Genomic DNA, 20,000 nt, shown 5'->3' on the forward strand with positions numbered 1-20,000 from the left:
AGCCCGGGGGCGGCGCGCTGGCGGGGCGGCCTTGCTCCGGCTCCGAGTGGCACAGGTCCTCCTCTCGCGCGCCCTTCGCCCCCCCCCGCGCTCGGCCGCCCTCCTCCCGTGCTTCGTGCCGCGTCCTTCCCCCTGCTTCGGTATCCCCCCCCTCCCCCCTTCCCACCGGTGCCTCGCGAGCGTTCTTAATCCCTGCCTCCGACCTTCTCTCTCCTTCCTCCTCTGTTCTCTCTTTTCTTCTTCCTCCCTCTCCTTCCTTTCTTCCTCCTGTCTATGCCTCCTTCCTCCTCTCTCCTGCCTCTCCTTCTATCCTCCCCCGTCCCTCCTTCCTACCCCCTTCTCCCTCGCCCTTCTTTGCTATTTCCTCTTACCACCTCACTGCTCTTTCCTCCCTCCTTTCTCCCCCTTCCGTATACCCTACCTCCTCCCCCTCCTTCCACCTCCCTCCCCTCTCCTCCAACCTCCCCTCTCCCTTCATCCTCCAACCCTCCATCTCCTCCCTTCTCTCTCCTCCAACCTCCTCCCTCCTTTCTCCTCCCTTCTCCCATCTCCTATCTCCTCCCACCTCCCCTCTCCCTCCCCTCCCCCTCCCCCCTTGCCCCAGAGAGCTCCTTCGGGATCAGCTCACGCTTCCAGGGCGCTTGCGACACCCGAGGCAGGCGGCGCGTCACACGAGAGGAGGCGGGGCGCACGGGGGCAGTTCTCTTGCTGAAAGGCTGGGATATATATATATATATATATATATATATATATATATATATTTATTTGTTTATTTATTTATTTATTTATATATATATATATATATATATATATATATATATATATATATATTTTTTTTTTTTTTTTTTTTTTTTTTTTTTTTTTTTTTTATGGTGAGAGAAGAAATGAGGTTGATGATGATGATGTTTGATTATTATTATAGCTGATGGCATAAATAATGGTGATGATAATGATGAGAATAATGGTAATAATAGTTATGATGAAAACGATAATGAAATAAAGAGAGAAAGACAAGGAAAGAGAGAGACAGAGAGAGAGAGAGAGAGAGAGAGAGAGAGAGAGAGAGAGAGAGAGAGAGAGAGAGAGAGAGAGAGAGAGAGAGAGAGAGAGAAGGGAAGATAGATAGAGAGAGAATATGAGAACAAGAAAGAGTAGCAGAGCGAGGAAATGAAAGAAAGAGAGAAAGAGAGACAGAGAAGACGAGAGACCAGTCCGTTAACTCCGCAATCCCTGAGCGAAACTCTATTAAACAGGACAGTCTACCCACTAAATTAATGGCGCTGGAGAGTTTTGTCTTCCAGTCAGTTTTCCTGTTCGCTTCCCCCGTTTATTTACACGTTTTTACTCATTTTCCTATCCACTGTTTTCCTGTTAATCACCTCCTTTATTTCCCCCATCGTTTTCTCCTTTTATTTATTTTTTTTTCTCATTTGGTTCCCTATTCCTTTCCTTATTAATTTTCCGCCTTTTATTTCGTCGTTTATTTTTCCATTTATTCTCCACTTTGTTTTCCCATTCTTCTCCACCATTAACTTCCCTATAATAATAATAATAATTGTAATAATAATAATAATAATAATAATAATAATGATAATAATAATAATAATGATAATAATGATAATGATAATATGATGATGATAACAACAATAATGATAACAATAACAACGACAAGGATAATAATAATAATTATGATGATAAAAAACAGTTATAATAATGACAATAACAATAATAATAATGATAATAATAATGAAAATGCTATTAATAATTATCATAATAATAGCAATAACAAATAATAAAATAGTAATAACAAAAATATTAGCAGTAGTAGTACACTAATGGGCTTAAATCAACTTAGTGTAATGTTTCCGAAAACAAAATAATAGAAAAAAAAAACGTTAACAGTAAAAGATAAAATAAATCGATCAAATAAACACACACACACACACACAAACACATAAACACACACACAATCACACACACAAACACATAAACACACACACACACACACACACACAACACAAACACACACACACACATATAAACACACACGCACGCACTGTTTATTCTCTCTCTCTCTCTCTCTCTCTCTCTCTCTCTCTCTCTCTCTCTCTCTCTCTCTCTCCCTCCCTCTCTCTCTCCTGCATCGGCGTTCTGCATTCCGTCCCCGGCCATCATTTCGCCTCACGCCCCGCCGCCACGCTCCGACCTTGGCTCTCCTCTTCCTGGTGCGCCTCACTTTTCCCCGTCGAGGAGCGTGAGAGTCGATCTGGGCCACAAGAATCTCAACAATGAGCTTATAAATCGAAGCGGTGACGTCAGCCAGGTTGGGGGGGGGGAGGGCATGACCGGGCGAGATCTGTTCCGAACTCGAAGGAAATGATGGGGTGAAATGAGTTCTAAAATATGGCCCCGGTTTATTTACGTGTTCGGGACTTTCTGGATTGTGTGGTCGGGTGGTTCGCCTGTTGTAGTTTGGATGGAGGGTATACGCACGATCTTGCATCCAGGTGATCGTTGCTGACGTCAAAATTTCAGGAGAAATGAGCTTCATGCGTGCTCCCTGCCCTTCCCCGGCCGCTTCATGACGAAAGCCGGTCAGCGATGCACTCACAAAGGCACAGGCGCTTTTTTCTTCGTTCTAAACATTATCTATTTCGCAATCTATCTATCTAAACACACACACACACACATATATACAGATACATATAATATCATATATATATATATATATATATATATATATATATATATATATGATATATATATTATTATGTATTATGATATTAATATAACATTATATATATATATATATATATAGTATATATAATATATACATATATATATATATAATATACATATATATATATATATATATATATATATATATATATATATATATATAATATATATTATATGCACATGTATACTTACACTTACACACTTATATACACACATATATACACCCACATATATACACACATATATATATATTGACATACATACACACGAACACACACACGCATATATAATATATATATATATATATATATAATATATATATATATATATATATATATATATAAATATATATATATACGTATATTCATACACACACACTCTTATATACACATATAGATAAATACACATACATATACACATACACCCATACACATATACACATACACTTACACACATACACATACACATATATATGTACACACATACATATATAACACATACATATATATATATAATATATATAACTATATAATATATATATATCAATATATAACTATATATATATAATATATGTGTTGGTGTGTGTGTGTGTGCTGTGTGTGCTGTGTGTGCTGTGTGTGTGTTGTGTGTTGTGTTTTGTTGTTTTATTATATATATATCATTATATCTATATTATATATTCATATATATCTATCGTCTATATATGGTATATATATATATATATAGCTATTATATTAGAGAATATATATATATATATAATAATTATATAATATATATATATATATATATATGATATATATGTTGTGTGTGTGTGTGTGTGTGTGTGTGTGTTGTCATGTGTGTGTGTGTGTGTGTTGTGTGTGTGTGTGTGTGTGTGTGTGTGTGTGTGTATGTGTGTGTGTATGTGTGTGTGTATGTGTGTGTGTGTGCACACACATATATATATTATATATATATATATATATATTATATATTATATATATAATATATATAATGTATATGTATGCATATATATATATATATATATATATATATATATGTATATATATATATATATATATATTAATATATATTACATATATATACATACATATATATATATATATATATATATATATATATATATATATATATATATATATATATATATATATATATATATATACATATACACACAATCACACAAGTAGCCGTTGCCACAGTCGATTCTAAATAGAGGCTCCCATTTAAATCACTCTGAGTTATCGCCACCATAAAAAAGGCTTCAAACCTTTGTTCATCCGAGAACTCAAATAGACTGCAACCATCAGCCATAAAAAGATAACAGATGTGTATTTACAAAGTTATATCAACACGTCCCGGAATGTTTTCTTATGTCCGACCCTAATTTCATTGTAATGTCTCATGTTATTTTGATTTCAGTGACATTAAATGTGTGGCTGCATTTCCGAAATCATCACGCGATTTATTTTCACCATATCAACTATTGTATATGTAATTGTTGTATAATGGAAAGTCCAATCTTATAAGATATAAACAACAATAATAATAGAGTGCTGTGGTGTTACGTACGAGGTTGCGGTTGAGCATTATTTTGAAAGAAAAATAGAGAGAGAAAAAAAAGAAAATTGGAGTGATGGCAAGAAGTAATGGGTACCACAGCACAGACACATAATTCTTCTCTGCTTTACTTTACATTCCACGTTTTCAGGCTCTGTATTGGTCATTTTGTTTGCAGAGGAATGATGAAAGAATGATGTCTGACAAGTTGAAATACAAAACACAAACACGCATGAACGTATACAGAAGCAAATAAACACACATAGAGATTGCAAGGGAAAAATAAAGCTGCATTCAAAGCTCGTTGTAATGTTGCCTCGGAAGAGAATTCGAGAGTAAGGAATAAAAGAATGCGAAAATAAACTATACTCATGTTTTCCTTTTCTTTAACCAAATCGAAGATGAACTTGGGTGGTGGTGATGACAGGCTAAATGCAGCGTGTCCAAACATCTTTGCATTCCAGATGAAAATGGTATTACTAAACTGTCAGCAACCAGATAATTATCATAACCAACCTGTCAGTCGCCAAAAATTATCATAAATAGGCTGTCAACTGTCAGCAAACCTCACCAACCTTTGCACCTTTACCTCGGTAAGAGAGAGAGAGAGAAAGAGAGAGAGAGAGAGAGAGAAAGAAAGAAAGAAGAGAGAGAGAGAGAGAGAGAGAGAGAAAGAAAGAGAGACGGGAAAAGAACGATACAGTAAGAGAGCCAGAAGTCGGGCAACCAAACGAAATGTGGACGGATGTCGCAAAAGAATGCAAGTTGGAGTTGAAAAGACATTTTCTGTGTTCCAGAGAACCGAAATTCCTCTAAGGCACTTATTGTACTACATACACATCGAGAGGGAAAGGTTTGTTTTCACACAATCAGTGAAGCTTAATTATCCGCATGATCTTACGTAAAGCAAAACAAGAATATTTAGTGCACCGAAGAGATTGAACATTGTTTAGGGCCGATGCTGGAATTTCATCTATGACGTTCTAAATTAACCTTTAAGAATGACATGAAATGAACGTCAATTTTTTTTTAAGAAAAAAAGCAAGAAAGAAAAAAAATCGTAAAAATAAAAAATAAAAATCTTCAGTGTCTCCTCGTCCGTTAATGAGATAAATACTGAAAGTGATTAACATAAAAGTGTGAGAGATGAAACTGACTCGATGCCAATTAACTGAAACACACACACACACACATACACGCTTATATATATATATATATATATATATATATATATATATATATATATATATATATATATATATATATATATATATCGACGCACAGACAACAGCAAATACAGAGTTCATGGTGCTAAACTGATAAAATTGCAGCTAGAATGCTTTATTCACGAAACAGTAAATAAATGTGTACTTTATCATTAAACATCTGGAATGCAGTAAACTTTTATGGAGAACATATGCCTATTTTGTTTCACTGACGCAATCTCTCCTGAGTTCTGCCAACTGAAGAGGCACTGATCTGAACGAAGGAAATATACTTGCTGAGTGAAAATAGAAGGAGCTGTACAAGTTCCAGAGAGAAGAACTGTTATTTGGTGTTATAATTCTTTCATAGCGATGAGCTTTTAGCATGCCTTTTATTCTTGATGTGTAATCTTTTATTTGATGCTTTGTGAACATTCAAAACTATTTTATAGACATATTGAGTTATATATCTATTAGGAATTAATCCATATATGATGAGGAAAAGATGTCCCTTCGAAATTCCAACGGATTAATTGTTTTTTCATATACGAAGGAAGCATTTCGTGCAATATACTGATAATACCAAATGAATGCATAGCGTTTATTGCAAAAATAAATATACTTAAATCTATACAGGTGGGGTCCACTTCGGAGTTCTCATATCATACATTAGTTAAGTTCAAGAGTGAAAAACCAATGCAAGGTCGCCGAAGCCTCCTAGAATTCAAGAGCAAGCTTCGCGCTTAGAAAGGAGCGCCGTAGGAGTTGGAGGGGGCGGCGGGCGCGCCATAGCCGTTGCCGTTGCTTCCGTTGCCGTTGCCGTTGCTTCCGTTCCTGCCGTTACCGTTGCTTCCGTTGCCGTTGGAGCCATAGCCGTTGCTTCCGTTCCTGCCGTTGCCGTTGCTTCCGTTGCCATTGGAAGTGTATCTATTAGCTCCGTTCCTTCCGTTTCCGTTGGCTCCGTTGCCGTTGGGTCCATATCCGTTTCCATTTCCGTTGAGGATGCCGTTGGTGGCGGCAGCATAAGCATAACCGGCGTTGGGAACGACTCCGATGAGTTCGTTGACGGAGTAGAAGTTCTCAGCCTGAGAACAGTCCACGTTGAACCACCAGTCACATACCAGGTACTGCTGGTTGAAGATGGTACCGTTGGGGCACAGGAACGAGTCCTGTTGGCGCCTGAGGGCGCGGTCCTGGCAGATATGGAACACCTGGCAGCCGGCTTCAGGCGCAGTGTCGGCGTAATAACCTTGCACCGCCTGGGCATCGCACGAGAAGCCGGTGTCGGGCACAGAAGCCAAGATGGGGTAGTCCTCGCCGGGGACGCCGCCCCCAGGAATGTTCTCGGCCAAAGCGGCAATCTCAGGGTCTACTCCGTAGGCGCCATTGGGCGTGCCATAGGTGTTGCTGGGGGGAGCATAGCCGTTGCGAGGGGCAGGGGCTCCGAAACCGTTTCCGTTTCCGTTGAATCCGTTGGTGGGTGCCGAATACCCGTTGCCATTACCGTTACCATTTCCGTTTCCGTTGAATCCGTTGGTGGGGGCCGAATACCCGTTTCCATTACCGTTACCATTTCCGTTTCCGTTGAATCCGTTGGTGGGTGCTACATAACCGTTGCCATTTCCGTTGAAGCCGTTAAGTTTGTCTGCTGCGACGAGGCCGACGATTGCTGAAAGAAGGGAAATCAATCAATAAAAAGTAATAATAATAACCAGAGAATGGATGCATAAGAAGATGAAAAAGCAATATGAGGATGAGCATGGTGAACCAGATATTCAGTCTTACTGAATAGTATCAGTGACTTCATCTCTGTGGTAAGGGAAGGAATTTCTGTGAAATACGAGATGAAAAAAGCAAGATGAGCTATATATACCGGCGGACGGACTTGGCTCCGCCCACCGCCCTTGGATCAGGAAGGAATCATGAAGTGCATGAACAAGATGGGGGCGGGGGGGGGGGTGAGGACTGAAGGAGGGGGGGGAGAAATAGAGTGAGAGAGGAGAAAAGTGAGACAGAGTGAGACACATACATGTATATGTATATATTTACATATATATATAAATGCATGTGTGTAAATATATACATATATGCATGTATACATACATATATGAATATATATATATGTGTGTGTATATATATTATATATATATATATATATATATATATATATATATATATATATATATATATATATATATATATGTATGTGTGTGTGCGTGTGTGTGTGTGTGTGTGTGTGTGTGTGTGTATGTGCGTGCGTGTGTGTGTGTGTGTGTGTGTGTGTGTATGTATGTATATGCACACACACACGTGCCATAATGACAACAAAGGTGTTGCTCGTTCTGATATGAAATACTGAGGGTGCAATACTATTCCTAAACTTCAGATCATTGCATCCTTTATCCCAATGCATTCGGGTAATGCATTATGACAGTTTGTATTATGATATGAATGTTAATTCAAGTCAACAGCGTTAAACTTGACATGTGGCAGAAGGGATTTGCCGGACGAGATTGGCTGGGACAGTCTTTGTACCTTAGATATTTACTGTACCCTGTAAGCATCTATGCCAAAAGAATAAGCGCTCTAATTGATTGATTTTTTAAAATTACAATTCAAACTCAATGTGCCAGAGACGAAGGCAAAAGTTGGGCAGTCTCAGAGAGAGAGGCTTTTTCGAGGACGCTCCTTCAATTTGCCAAAGATATTATTATTATATATATATTTTTTTCGCCTGGGATCTCTCGCCCTTCCACGCGTCAGAACTGCGATTCATATTTATGCAGGCCGCCCTTTTTCACGTATTTTAGGGCCACCCTGTTTCACATGCTATTTCAAGTGCATCATTTTTTCTCCTATTTTAGGGATGCTCTATTTCAAAAACGCTCTTTCAGAAGCGCCCTATCTCATGTCTACTACATGGCATCCAATTAAACATGCTGTTTCAAGCTTCTTGGGCCCAAATGTTTCTTAATGTACAAAGGGTCGTCCTTATCTCCTCACGCTTGTCATCCGGTATCCTTTGTCTAGCCTTTCGTGTCCACTTGCAAACCCTCCCTGGCACCTTTCGAGGATGGCCTGGCCCAGGAGTACTCAAACCCTTTGCTTCAGGAGTGCTGCTTATGAGCCATTTCAGGGGCGCCCCATTTCGCATACCTTTCGAAGGGCGCCCTATTCCAAGTGCCATTTCAGGGCAGGGCTGTCCTTTTTCATACTATTCCAGAAGCACCTTATTCCACATGCTATTTCAGGGCGCCCTTCCTTTACGTAAGTTACAGAAATCTACTGTTCAAAGTCCCTCTTCCGAAGGATCGAAAAACGTTTTTCTTTCCGTCTGAAACCACAAACTGTTGAAGATCCTCCTGGAAGTCCAGCGGCTTGATAGGGAGATGGAAAGAGAGGGGGGGCGGGAGGTGTAGAGAGAGAAGGGGGTAGAAGGACAGAAAGAGAGAGAGAGAGACAGAAGTAGAGAGAGAGAGAGAAAGAGAATGGCGCGCCACCAATTATTCCCCTGTTTCTTGTATTCCGCATGTCGCGCGAATACAAGAAACAAGTGTATGTATTTGTATGTGTGCGTACACACACACAAAATTAGATAATAAAAGAGAGGGAGGGAAAAGAGAAAAAGAACGAAATATGTAGAACGAGAGAGAATATATATATATATATATATATATATATATATATATATATATATATACAAACAGGTTTACAAATGATTTCATAAACATATATGCATATTAATATTATTCACATCTGTTTTGTTTATCCACACATGCAAGCTCTCTTTGTCTATTTCTCTCTCAATTCACACATATATTTTGTATTTGCTTATATGTGTGTGTAGCACACACACACAAACACACAGGCACATATATATGTACATTATACATACATACATAGCTCACAGCTCACAGCGAGAGATTTTAGCAAACTTCAATATTTTCATAGATAATGATTGGATCTTATATACCGTTTTAAATCACAAAGGAGGGACCACACTTCATATACTTTAGTGATAATACCAAATGAATGCATAGCATTTATTGCAAAAATAAATATTTACATTAAAATCTAAAGAAGTGGGATCCACTTGGGAGTTCGCGTATTATATATCAATTAAATTCATGTGTACGTAACAGAATTTAGGAAAAGGTGGTTTTGGAAAAGAGCGCGAGACTGAAAAACCAATGCAAGGTCGCCGAAGCCTCTTGGAATTCAAGAGCAAGCTTTGCGCTTAGAAAGGAGCGCCGTAGGAGTTGGAGGGGGCGGCGGGCGCGCCATAGCCGTTGCCGTTGCTGGCTCCGTTGCCGTTGCTTCCGTTGCCGTTGGAGCCATAGCCGTTGCTTCCGTTCCTGCCGTTGCCGTTGCCATTGCTTCCGTTACCGTTGGAGCCATAGCCGTTGCTTCCCTTCCTGCCGTTGCCGTTGCCGTTTGATCCGTAGCCGTTTCCGTTTCCGTTGAGGATGCCGTTGGTGGCGGCAGCGTAGCCATAGCCAGCGCTAGGAACGACTCCGATGAGTTCGTTGACGGAGTAGAAGCTCTCAGCTTGAGAACAGTCCACGTTGAACCACCAGTCACATACCAGGTACTGCTGGTTGAAGATGGTACCGTTGGGGCACAGGAACGAGTCCTGTTGGCGCCTGAGGGCGCGGTCCTGGCAGATATGGAACACCTGGCAGCCGGCTTCAGGCGCAGTGTCGGCGTAATAACCTTGCACCGCCTGGGCGTCGCACGAGAAGCCGGTGTCGGGCACGGAAGCCAAGATGGGGTAGTCCTCGCCGGGGACGCCGCCCCCGGGAATGTTCTCGGCCAAAGCGGCAATCTCAGGGTCTACTCCGTAAGCGCCGTTGGGCGGACCATAGGTGTTGCTGGGGGGAGCATAGCCGTTGCGAGGGGCAGGGGCTCCGAAACCGTTTCCGTTTCCGTTGAATCCGTTGGTGGGGGCCGAATAACCGTTGGCATTACCGTTACCGTTTCCGTTTCCGTTGAATCCGTTGGTGGGGGCCGAATACCCGTTGCCATTACCGTTACCATTTCCGTTTCCGTTGAATCCGTTGGTGGGTGCTACATAACCGTTGCCATTTCCGTTGAAGCCGTTAAGTTTGTCTGCCGCGACGAGGCCGACGATTGCTGAAAGAAGGGAAATCAATATTGAAAAAAGTAATAACGAAAGAATACAAATAGAGAATGAAAGAATGATAAGAAAAATGACGAGCAATATGAGGAGGAGCATGATGAACCAGATATTTAATCTTACTTAATAAAATCAGTGATTTCATCGTAAGAGAAGGAATTTCTGTGAAATACGAGATGAAAAAAGCAAGACGAGCTATATATACCGGCGGAAGGACTTGGCTCCGCCCACCGCCCTTGGATCAGGAAGGAATCATGAAGTGCATGGACAAGATGGGGGCGGGGGGGGGGGGATGAGGACTGAAGGAGGGGGGGAGAAAGAGAGTGAGAGAGGAGAAAAGTGAGACAGAGTGAGACACACACACACATGTATATGTATATATTTACATATATATATGCATGTGTGTAAATATATACATATATGCATGTATACATACATATATGAATATATATGTGTATATATATAGATAAATATATATATATATATATATATATATATATATATATATATATATATATATGTATGTGTGTGTGTGCGTGTGTGTGTGTGTGTGTGTGTGTGTGTGTGTGTGTGTGTGTGTGTGTGTGTGTGTATGTGCTTGTGTGTGTGTGTATGTGCGTGTGTGTGTGTGTGTGTTTGTGTGTATGTATGTATATGCACACACACGTGCCATAATGACAACAAAGGTGTTGCTCGTTCTGATATGAAATACTGAGGGTGCAATACTATTCCTAAACTTCAGATCATTGCATCCTTTATCCCAATGCATTCGGGTAATGCATTATGACAGTTTGTATTATGATATGAATGTTAATTCAAGTCAACAGCGTTAAACTTGACATGTGGCAGAAGGGATTTGCCGGACGAGATTGGCTGGGACAGTCTTTGTACCTTAGATATTTACTGTACCCTGTAAGCATCTATGCCAAAAGAATAAGCGCTCTAATTGATTTTTTTTTTATTACAATTCAAACTCAATTTGCCAGAGACAAAGGCAAAAGTTGGGCAGTCTCAGAGAGAGAGTTTTTTTTCGAGGACGCTCCTTCAATTTGCCAAAGATTTTTTTTTTTTTTTTCGCATACCGGCCTGGGATCTCTCGCCCTTCCACGCGTCAGAACTGCGATTCATATTTATGCAGGCCGCCCTTTTTCACGTATTTTAGGGCCACCCTGTTTCGCATGCTATTTCAAGTGCATCATTTTTTCTCCTATTTTAGGGATGCTCTATTTCAAAAACGCTCTTTCAGAAGCGCCCTATCTCATGTCTACTACATGGCATCCAATTAGACATGTTGTTTCAAGCTTCTTGGACCCAAGTGTTTCTTAATGTACAAAAATGGTCGTCCTTATCTCCTCACGCTTGTCATCCGGTATCCTTTGTCTAGCCTTTCGTGTCCACTTGCAAACCCTCCCTGGCACCTTTCGAGGATGGCCTGGCCCAGGAGTAAAACCCTTTGCTTCAGGAGTACTGCTTATGAGCCATTTCAGGGGCGCCCCATTTCGCATACCTTTCGAAGGGCGCCCTATTCCAAGTGCCATTTCAGGGCTGTCCTTTTTCATACTATTCCAGAAGCACCTTATTCCACATGCTATTTCAGGGCGCCCTTCCTTTACGTAAATTACAGAAATCTACTGTTCAAAGTCCCTCTTCCGAAGGATCGAAAAACGTTTTTCTTTCCGTCTGAAACCACAAACTGTTGAAGATCCTCCTGGAAGTCCAGCGGCTTGATAGGGAGATGGAAAGAGAGGGGGGGCGGGAGGTGTAGAGAGAGAAGGGGGTAGAAGGACAGAAAGAGAGAGAGAGAGACAGAAGTAGAGAGAGAGAGAAAGAGAATGGCGCGCCACCAATTATTCCCCTGTATCTTGTATTCCGCATGTCGCGCGCTTGCTCGAGTGTATGTATTTGTATGTGTGCGTACACACACACAAAATTAGATAATGAAAGAGAGAGAGGGAAAAGAGAAAAAGAACGAAATATGTAGAACGAGAGAGAGAGAAAAAAAATACAAACAGGTTTACAAATGATTTCATATACATATATGCACATTAATATTATTCACATCTGTTTTGTTTATCCACACACGCAAGCTCTCTTTGCCTATTTCTCTCTCAATCCACACATATATTTTGTATTTGTTTATATGTGTGTGTGTAGCACACACACAAACACACAGGCACATATATATGTACATATACATTATACATACATACATAGCTCACAGCTCACTACGAGAGATTTTAGCAAACTTCAATATTTTCATAGATAATGTCTGGATCTTATATACCGTTTTAAATCACAAAGGAGAAAACACACTTCATACTTTAGTGATAATACAAAATGAATGCATAGCATTTATTGCAAAAATAAATATATACATTAAAATCTAAAGAAGTGGGATCCACTTAGGAGTTCGCGTATTATATATCAATTAAATTCATGTGTACGTAACAGAATTTAGGAAAAGGTGGTTTTGGAAAAGGACGAGACAGAGTGAAAAACCAATGCAAGGTCGCCGAAGCCTCTTGGAATTCAAGAGCAAGCTTTGCGCTTAGAAAGGAGCGCCGTAGGAGTTGGAGGGGGCGGCGGGCGCGCCATAGCCGTTGCCGTTGCTGGCTCCGTTGCCGTTGCTTCCGTTGCCGTTGGAGCCATAGCCGTTGCTTCCGTTCCTGCCGTTGCCGTTGCTTCCGTTCCTGCCGTTGCCGTTTGATCCGTAGCCGTTTCCGTTTCCATTGAGGATGCCGTTGGTGGCGGCAGCGTAGCCATAGCCAGCACTGGGAACGACTCCGATGAGTTCGTTGACGGAGTAGAAGCTCTCAGCTTGAGAACAGTCCACGTTGAACCACCAGTCACATACCAGGTACTGCTGGTTGAAGATGGTACCGTTGGGGCACAGGAACGAGTCCTGTTGGCGCCTGAGGGCGCGGTCCTGGCAGATATGGAACACCTGGCAGCCGGCTTCAGGCGCAGTGTCGGCGTAATAACCTTGCACCGCCTGGGTATCGCACGAGAAGCCGGTGTCGGGCACGGAAGCCAAGATGGGGTAGTCCTCGCCGGGGACGCCGCCCCCAGGAATGTTCTCGGCCAAAGCGGCAATCTCAGGGTCTACTCCGTAAGCGCCGTTGGGCGGACCATAGGTGTTGCTGGGGGGAGCATAACCGTTGCGAGGGGCAGGGGCTCCGAAACCGTTTCCGTTTCCGTTGAATCCGTTGGTGGGAGCCGAATACCCGTTGCCATTACCGTTACCGTTTCCGTTTCCGTTGAATCCGTTGGTGGGGGCCGAATACCCGTTGCCATTACCGTTACCATTTCCGTTTCCGTTGAATCCGTTGGTGGGTGCTACATAACCGTTGCCATTTCCGTTGAAGCCGTTAAGTTTGTCTGCCGCGACGAGGCCGACGATTGCTGAAAGAAGGGAAATCAATATTGAAAAAAGTAATAACGAAAGAATACAAATAGAGAATGAAAGAATGATAAGAAAAATGACGAGCAATATGAGGAGGAGCATGATGAACCAGATATTTAATCTTACTTAATAAAATCAGTGATTTCATCGTAAGAGAAGGAATTTCTGTGAAATACGAGATGAAAAAAGCAAGACGAGCTATATATACCGGCGGAAGGACTTGGCTCCGCCCACCGCCCTTGGATCAGGAAGGAATCATGAAGTGCATGAACCAAGGCGGATCGGGGGGGGGGGGGTTAAGAGGAAAGAGAGAGTGAGAGAAGAGAGAGAGGATCACACACATATATATATACACACACACGCACATAAATATATATATATATATATATATATATATATATATATATATATATATATATATATATATATGTGTGTGTATATATATGTATATATGTATATATATATATATATATATATATATATATATATATATATATATATATACACACAAACAGTTGTGTATATAAGTAAATACATTTAAATACATACACATAGATATGTGTCTATATATGTATATACATATATGTATAATACATATACAAATATATATATATATATATATATATATATATATATATATATATATATATATATATATACACAAATATGTATATATATACAAATATGTGTGTATATATGTATGTATTGTTTATATATATATCTATATGTATGTATGTATGTATTGTATATATATAGATATTAATATATATACAAATATGTATATATACGAGTATATATGTATGTATTATGTATATATATACATATATATGTATCTATGTATTGTGTATCTTATACGGTAGGTTCATGTTTGAACCGCCATGGTCACAGCATGATACTTGTAGTTTTCATGTTGTGATGCTCTTGGAGTGAGTACGTGGTAGGGTCCCCAGTTCCTTTCCACGGAGAGTGCCGGTGTTACCTTTTAGGTGTATATATACACATAAATCTATAGATAAATAGATAAACAGATATGTACACATGCACACACACACACACACACACACACACACACACACACACACACACACACACACACACACACACACACACATATATATATATATATATATATATATATATATATATATATATATATATATATATATATATATATATGCATAATTACAAGAAAAATATTACACGTTCTTATATTGAAATACTGAACGTTCATTGCTATTCATAAACTTCGTCAGCTCATTACATCATTTATCCCGCCGCATTCGTATAAACAATTATATGTTATATTACGATGTGAATATTAATTCTAGACAACGTCGTTAACTTTGATACGTGGGAGAAGAGCGACTGACAGACGAGATCGGCTGTGACACTCTTTCTACCCTATAGATTTATATACGTGATACGTTTCTGCTTATCCTATATTACTGTACCTTGTAACCGTCTTTGTAAAAATAATAACCACCGTAACCAAAGTGTCCACCTGCGACCTACCCTACCTTTTCAGAGGACGCGCCAGCCCAGGACCACTTATGCCCTTCCTTGCGTTGGAACCCATGCTTATATGCCGTTTCAGGGATGCCCTATTTCACATGCCACTTCAGGGGCACCCTATTTCAAATGCTATTTCACGACTGTCCTTTTTTCATCCACTAATCCAGGAAAAACTCGTTTCACATATGATTCAGGAGCAACTTCCTGCACATAACCAACTGGAGATTCACTGTTCCTGTGATGGATCGAAAATGTACATATTTTCTCTTTCCGCTTGACACTGCAAGCTGTGGAACCGCACACGTGCCTAGCCTTTGAAAGTCATCCTGGAACTCCAGCGGCTGGAATTAACATGAAAAAGGGAGATATCTTTGGGGCCGTTTACTCTTACAATTCCTCTATTCGACATATCGTGCGCACGCTTGTGTGTGTTTGTATGTGGGTGTCACGGCAATACACATCTCACATACCCACGCACACAGAATAGGGAGAGAGCGGAATGTACATACTCAATATATACACATATTTTCGGATATACATGTATGTACGTAGAATATATGATCTAGAAACGCAAACTCTTTGTCTATTTCTATCTATATTTCTATTCTGTATTTGCATATATATATATATATATATATATATATATATATATATATATATATATATATATATATATACTTATATATTACATATATATATATACATACACACACACACACACACACACACACACACACACACACACACACACACATGAATATATATATATATATATATATATATATATATATATATATATATATATATATATATATATATATATAGACACACACATCGCTATATAAAGCGAAGGGTGTATTCATTTAACTGTGGGATGATCAAGAACATTTATATTTATTCATATATTTTTATCCATTTACATATATATTGATGCCATCTCTCTCTTTTTCAACAAAAGAAAGATGGTAGGTTTGCTGAACTAATATGACAGCACTGTTCCTGTTTCAATTAGCTATATAATTATTTCACAACAATAAGATTTAGCAAACATGAATCTTTGTTTCATTTAATAGTCTGCGAATATGAAATATGAGCCGTAAAGTGGAGACATTAAGCAGTTTGTTCTTCAGGTTATTGTTCCATCACGCTAATTATTTTTTGCTTTCTGCCAATGATTCATTAAATGTTCTTGCGAGGTATCTCACCCACCAAATACAAGACTGCTTGCAATATTTTCAAATATATCAATATCTGTCTGAATATCAAATAACGCTTTAAAACATAATGGGAGGAGAACGCTTTATATATTTATAACACCAAATGAATGCATAGCATTTATTGCAAAAATAAATATACACTTAAATCTAAAGAGGTGGGATCCACTTGAGAGTTCACATAGCAAGTATTAATATAGTTCAAGTGTATATAACTAGAATTAAGGAAAAGAGAAAAATGGCTTTGGAAAAGAGCGCGAGACTGAAAAACCAATGCAAGGTCGCCGAAGCCTCTTGGAATTCAAGAGCAAGCTTCGCGCTTAGAAAGGAGCGCCGTAGGAGTTGGAGGGGGCGGCGGGCGCGCCATAGCCGTTGCCGTTGCTGGCTCCGTTGCCGTTGCTTCCATTGCCGTTGGAGCCATAGCCGTTGCTTCCGTTCCTGCCGTTGCCGTTCTTGCCGTTGCCGTTTTTGTTCCGTATCCGTTTCCGTTGAGGATGCCGTTGGTGGCGGCAGCGTAGCCATAGCCAGCGCTAGGAACGACTCCGATGAGTTCGTTGACGGAGTAGAAGCTCTCAGCTTGAGAACAGTCCACGTTGAACCACCAGTCACATACCAGGTACTGCTGGTTGAAGATGGTACCGTTGGGGCACAGGAACGAGTCCTGTTGGCGCCTGAGGGCACGGTCCTGGCAGATATGGAACACCTGGCAGCCGGCTTCAGGCGCAGTGTCGGCGTAATAACCTTGCACAGCCTGGGCATCACACGAGAAGCCGGTGTCGGGCACAGAAGCCAAAATGGGGTAGTCCTCGCCGGGGACGCCGCCCCCGGGAATGTTCTCGGCCAAAGCGGCAATCTCTGGGTCTACTCCATAGGCGCCGTTGGGCGGACCATAGGTGTTGCTGGGGGGAGCATAGCCGTTGCGAGGGGCAGGGGCTCCGAAACCGTTTCCGTTTCCATTGAATCCGTTGGTGGGTGCCGAATAACCGTTTCCATTACCGTTACCATTTCCGTTTCCGGTGAATCCGTTGGTGGGTGCCGAATACCCGTTGGCATTACCGTTACCATTTCCGTTTCCGTTGAATCCGTTGGTGGGTGCTACATAACCGTTGCCATTTCCGTTGAAGCCGTTAAGGCTGTCCGCCGCGACGAGCCCGACGATTGCTGAAAAAAAGAGAAAAAAATGAATGATAAATAATAAATAGATAAATAAATAAATAAATTCCTGTATAAAAAGCAATATGAGGATGAGCATGGTGAACCAGATATTCAGTCTTACTGAATAGTATCAGTGACTTCATCGCTGTGGTAAGGGAAAGGAATTTCTGTGAAATACGAGATGAAAAAAGCAAGACGAGCTATATATACCGGCGGAAAGACTTTGGCTCCGCCCACCGCCATTGTATCAGGAAGGAATCATGATGTGCATGAACCAAGGCAGATTGGGGGGGCGGTAAAGAGGAAAGAGAGAGTGTCATGAAGTGCCTGAATCAAAACAGGGGAGGGGGACTGAGAGTAGGGAGGGAGAAAGTGAGAGAGGAAAGAGAGGGAGGGAGACAGATATTGACAGGGAAGAGGGAGAGCCAGCCACATGCATGTACATACACATATAACACACACACATCCATATACATATACATATAACACACACACACATACACACACACACATACACACACACACACACACATACACACACACACATACACACACACAAATATGAATATATATGCGTAAGTGTGTCCATGGTAACAATACAAGTGCTATACTTTCTTATATATGAAATACTGAATGTGCAATGTTACTCATAAGTTATGTCAGATCGCTACATCATTCATTCCACCGCATTCTTATAAAGAATTATCATCACAGGTTGTGTTACGATGTAAATGTTCATTCTAAGTTAAGAACGTGACAGAAGGGCGACTGCTTATCCCATTTTACTGTACCATGTAACCAAGTAAAAAGAATAGCCATTGAACTAATGGAATGTACTTTCAATTTGAATAGCGATTGACTTTGAAATTGCCTGAGACAGAGACAAATGTTGGACAACCTCAGAGTCAGAGGCTGTTACGGATGCTCATTAAATATGTCAAGGAACTTCCATAGCCTTTCGCGAATACTGTCCTAGTGTCTCTCATCCTTGTGTTGGAACCGCGACTCGTATATAAATCTTTCACAGGTTTCTGGGCCACCTTGTTTTTCATGCTATTTCCGGTGCATTGCTTTCTACAGCTGTTTTACGGAGGCCCTGTTTAAAGATAATTTAAAGAGCGCCCTATGTCACATACTACTTCAGGGGCAACCAATTTCAAATACTTTTAGGGACGCCCTTCTTGGACGTAGCTGAGTGCGGATTCATTATTTTCTAGGGGCCGTCCTTATTTCCTAACGTTTGTGATTTGATATCCTTTGCTTAGTCTTTTGTCTCTACTTACAACCCTTCCTGGCACCCGCTTTTAGAGGATTCCCTGGCATAGGATTACCCAAACCTTTCTTTGCTTCAGGACCGCTGCTTAAAAGCCATTTTAGGGAGGTCCCATTTCACATACCGCTTCAGGGGTACCCTCAAATGTTATCTAAACGTTGTCTTCTTTGATATACTATTCCTTATTTCACATACTACTTCAGAGGAGCCCTTCCTGCACCAACGTTACTGGAGATCCCCTGATTAAAATCCCTCGCGTGAAGAATTAAGAACGTATATATTTTTCATTCCATCTAACACCACAAGCTGGGGAACTGTATCGTGTAGGTGCCTAACCCACGAAGATCATCCCGGAATCCAGGGCTGGCAGCTGCATGAAGAGGACCTGTCAGAGGCAAGTACAATTGTTGTTACTGTGCGTGTGTGTGTGTGTGTGTGTATGTGTGTGTGTGTGTGTGTGTGTTTTTTCTGGTGAAATTACTGAGTAATCCATATCATATCATAATATCCAAGTATGATGCAAATATTAGAAATACACCTTTCTGCTACAGTCATTGTTTACAGTGCATCAACTATCGAAATCGAATATCTCCACTTCAGTAGACATATTTTCTTACAATAACACGATACATGTAACAGGCACGCACACAAACAGAATGTGTAGAGACATTCTTTTTTCTTAGCCACACATACACACACACATACATCGATATACTCGACTTACTTTGTACAGTGATATTCTTATTGACTGAATACGATTTGAGATGTTATTTTCACGAAAAAAATCACATTTAGATATATT

The 20,000-nt window shown here is 40.5% G+C and overlaps 1 protein-coding gene and 1 pseudogene across 8 annotated transcripts in view; both read right to left on the reverse strand.

The window, feature by feature from the left end:
• Positions 1-6,091: 6,091 nt before the first annotated feature.
• Positions 6,092-20,000, reverse strand: part of LOC119580436 (trihydrophobin-like) — a 15,757-nt gene continuing 1,848 nt past the window's right edge. The window contains exons 1-4 of one of the 8 annotated variants that reach the window (XM_037928577.1): positions 18,047-18,083; positions 13,832-14,043; positions 10,423-10,545; positions 6,092-7,066 (exon numbers count right to left, since the gene is read on the reverse strand). In XM_037928577.1, the coding sequence (XP_037784505.1) occupies positions 6,248-7,066; positions 10,423-10,545; positions 13,832-14,043; positions 18,047-18,068 (1,176 nt within the window). In that variant the 5' untranslated portion in view covers positions 18,069-18,083 and the 3' untranslated portion in view covers positions 6,092-6,247. Of the gene's footprint in view, positions 7,174-7,289; positions 7,344-9,533; positions 10,638-10,764; positions 10,809-13,831; positions 14,044-14,170; positions 14,215-18,046; positions 18,084-20,000 lie in introns of those variants that run through there. The other 7 variants (XM_037928578.1, XM_037928575.1, XM_037928576.1 and 4 more) reach the window with 7 other exon arrangements.
• On the reverse strand, positions 16,878-17,677 carry LOC119580443 (annotated as a pseudogene).

Source organism: Penaeus monodon, chromosome 13 (genome assembly GCF_015228065.2).
Source record: "Penaeus monodon isolate SGIC_2016 chromosome 13, NSTDA_Pmon_1, whole genome shotgun sequence".
Taxonomy (NCBI): Eukaryota; Metazoa; Arthropoda; class Malacostraca; order Decapoda; family Penaeidae; genus Penaeus; species Penaeus monodon.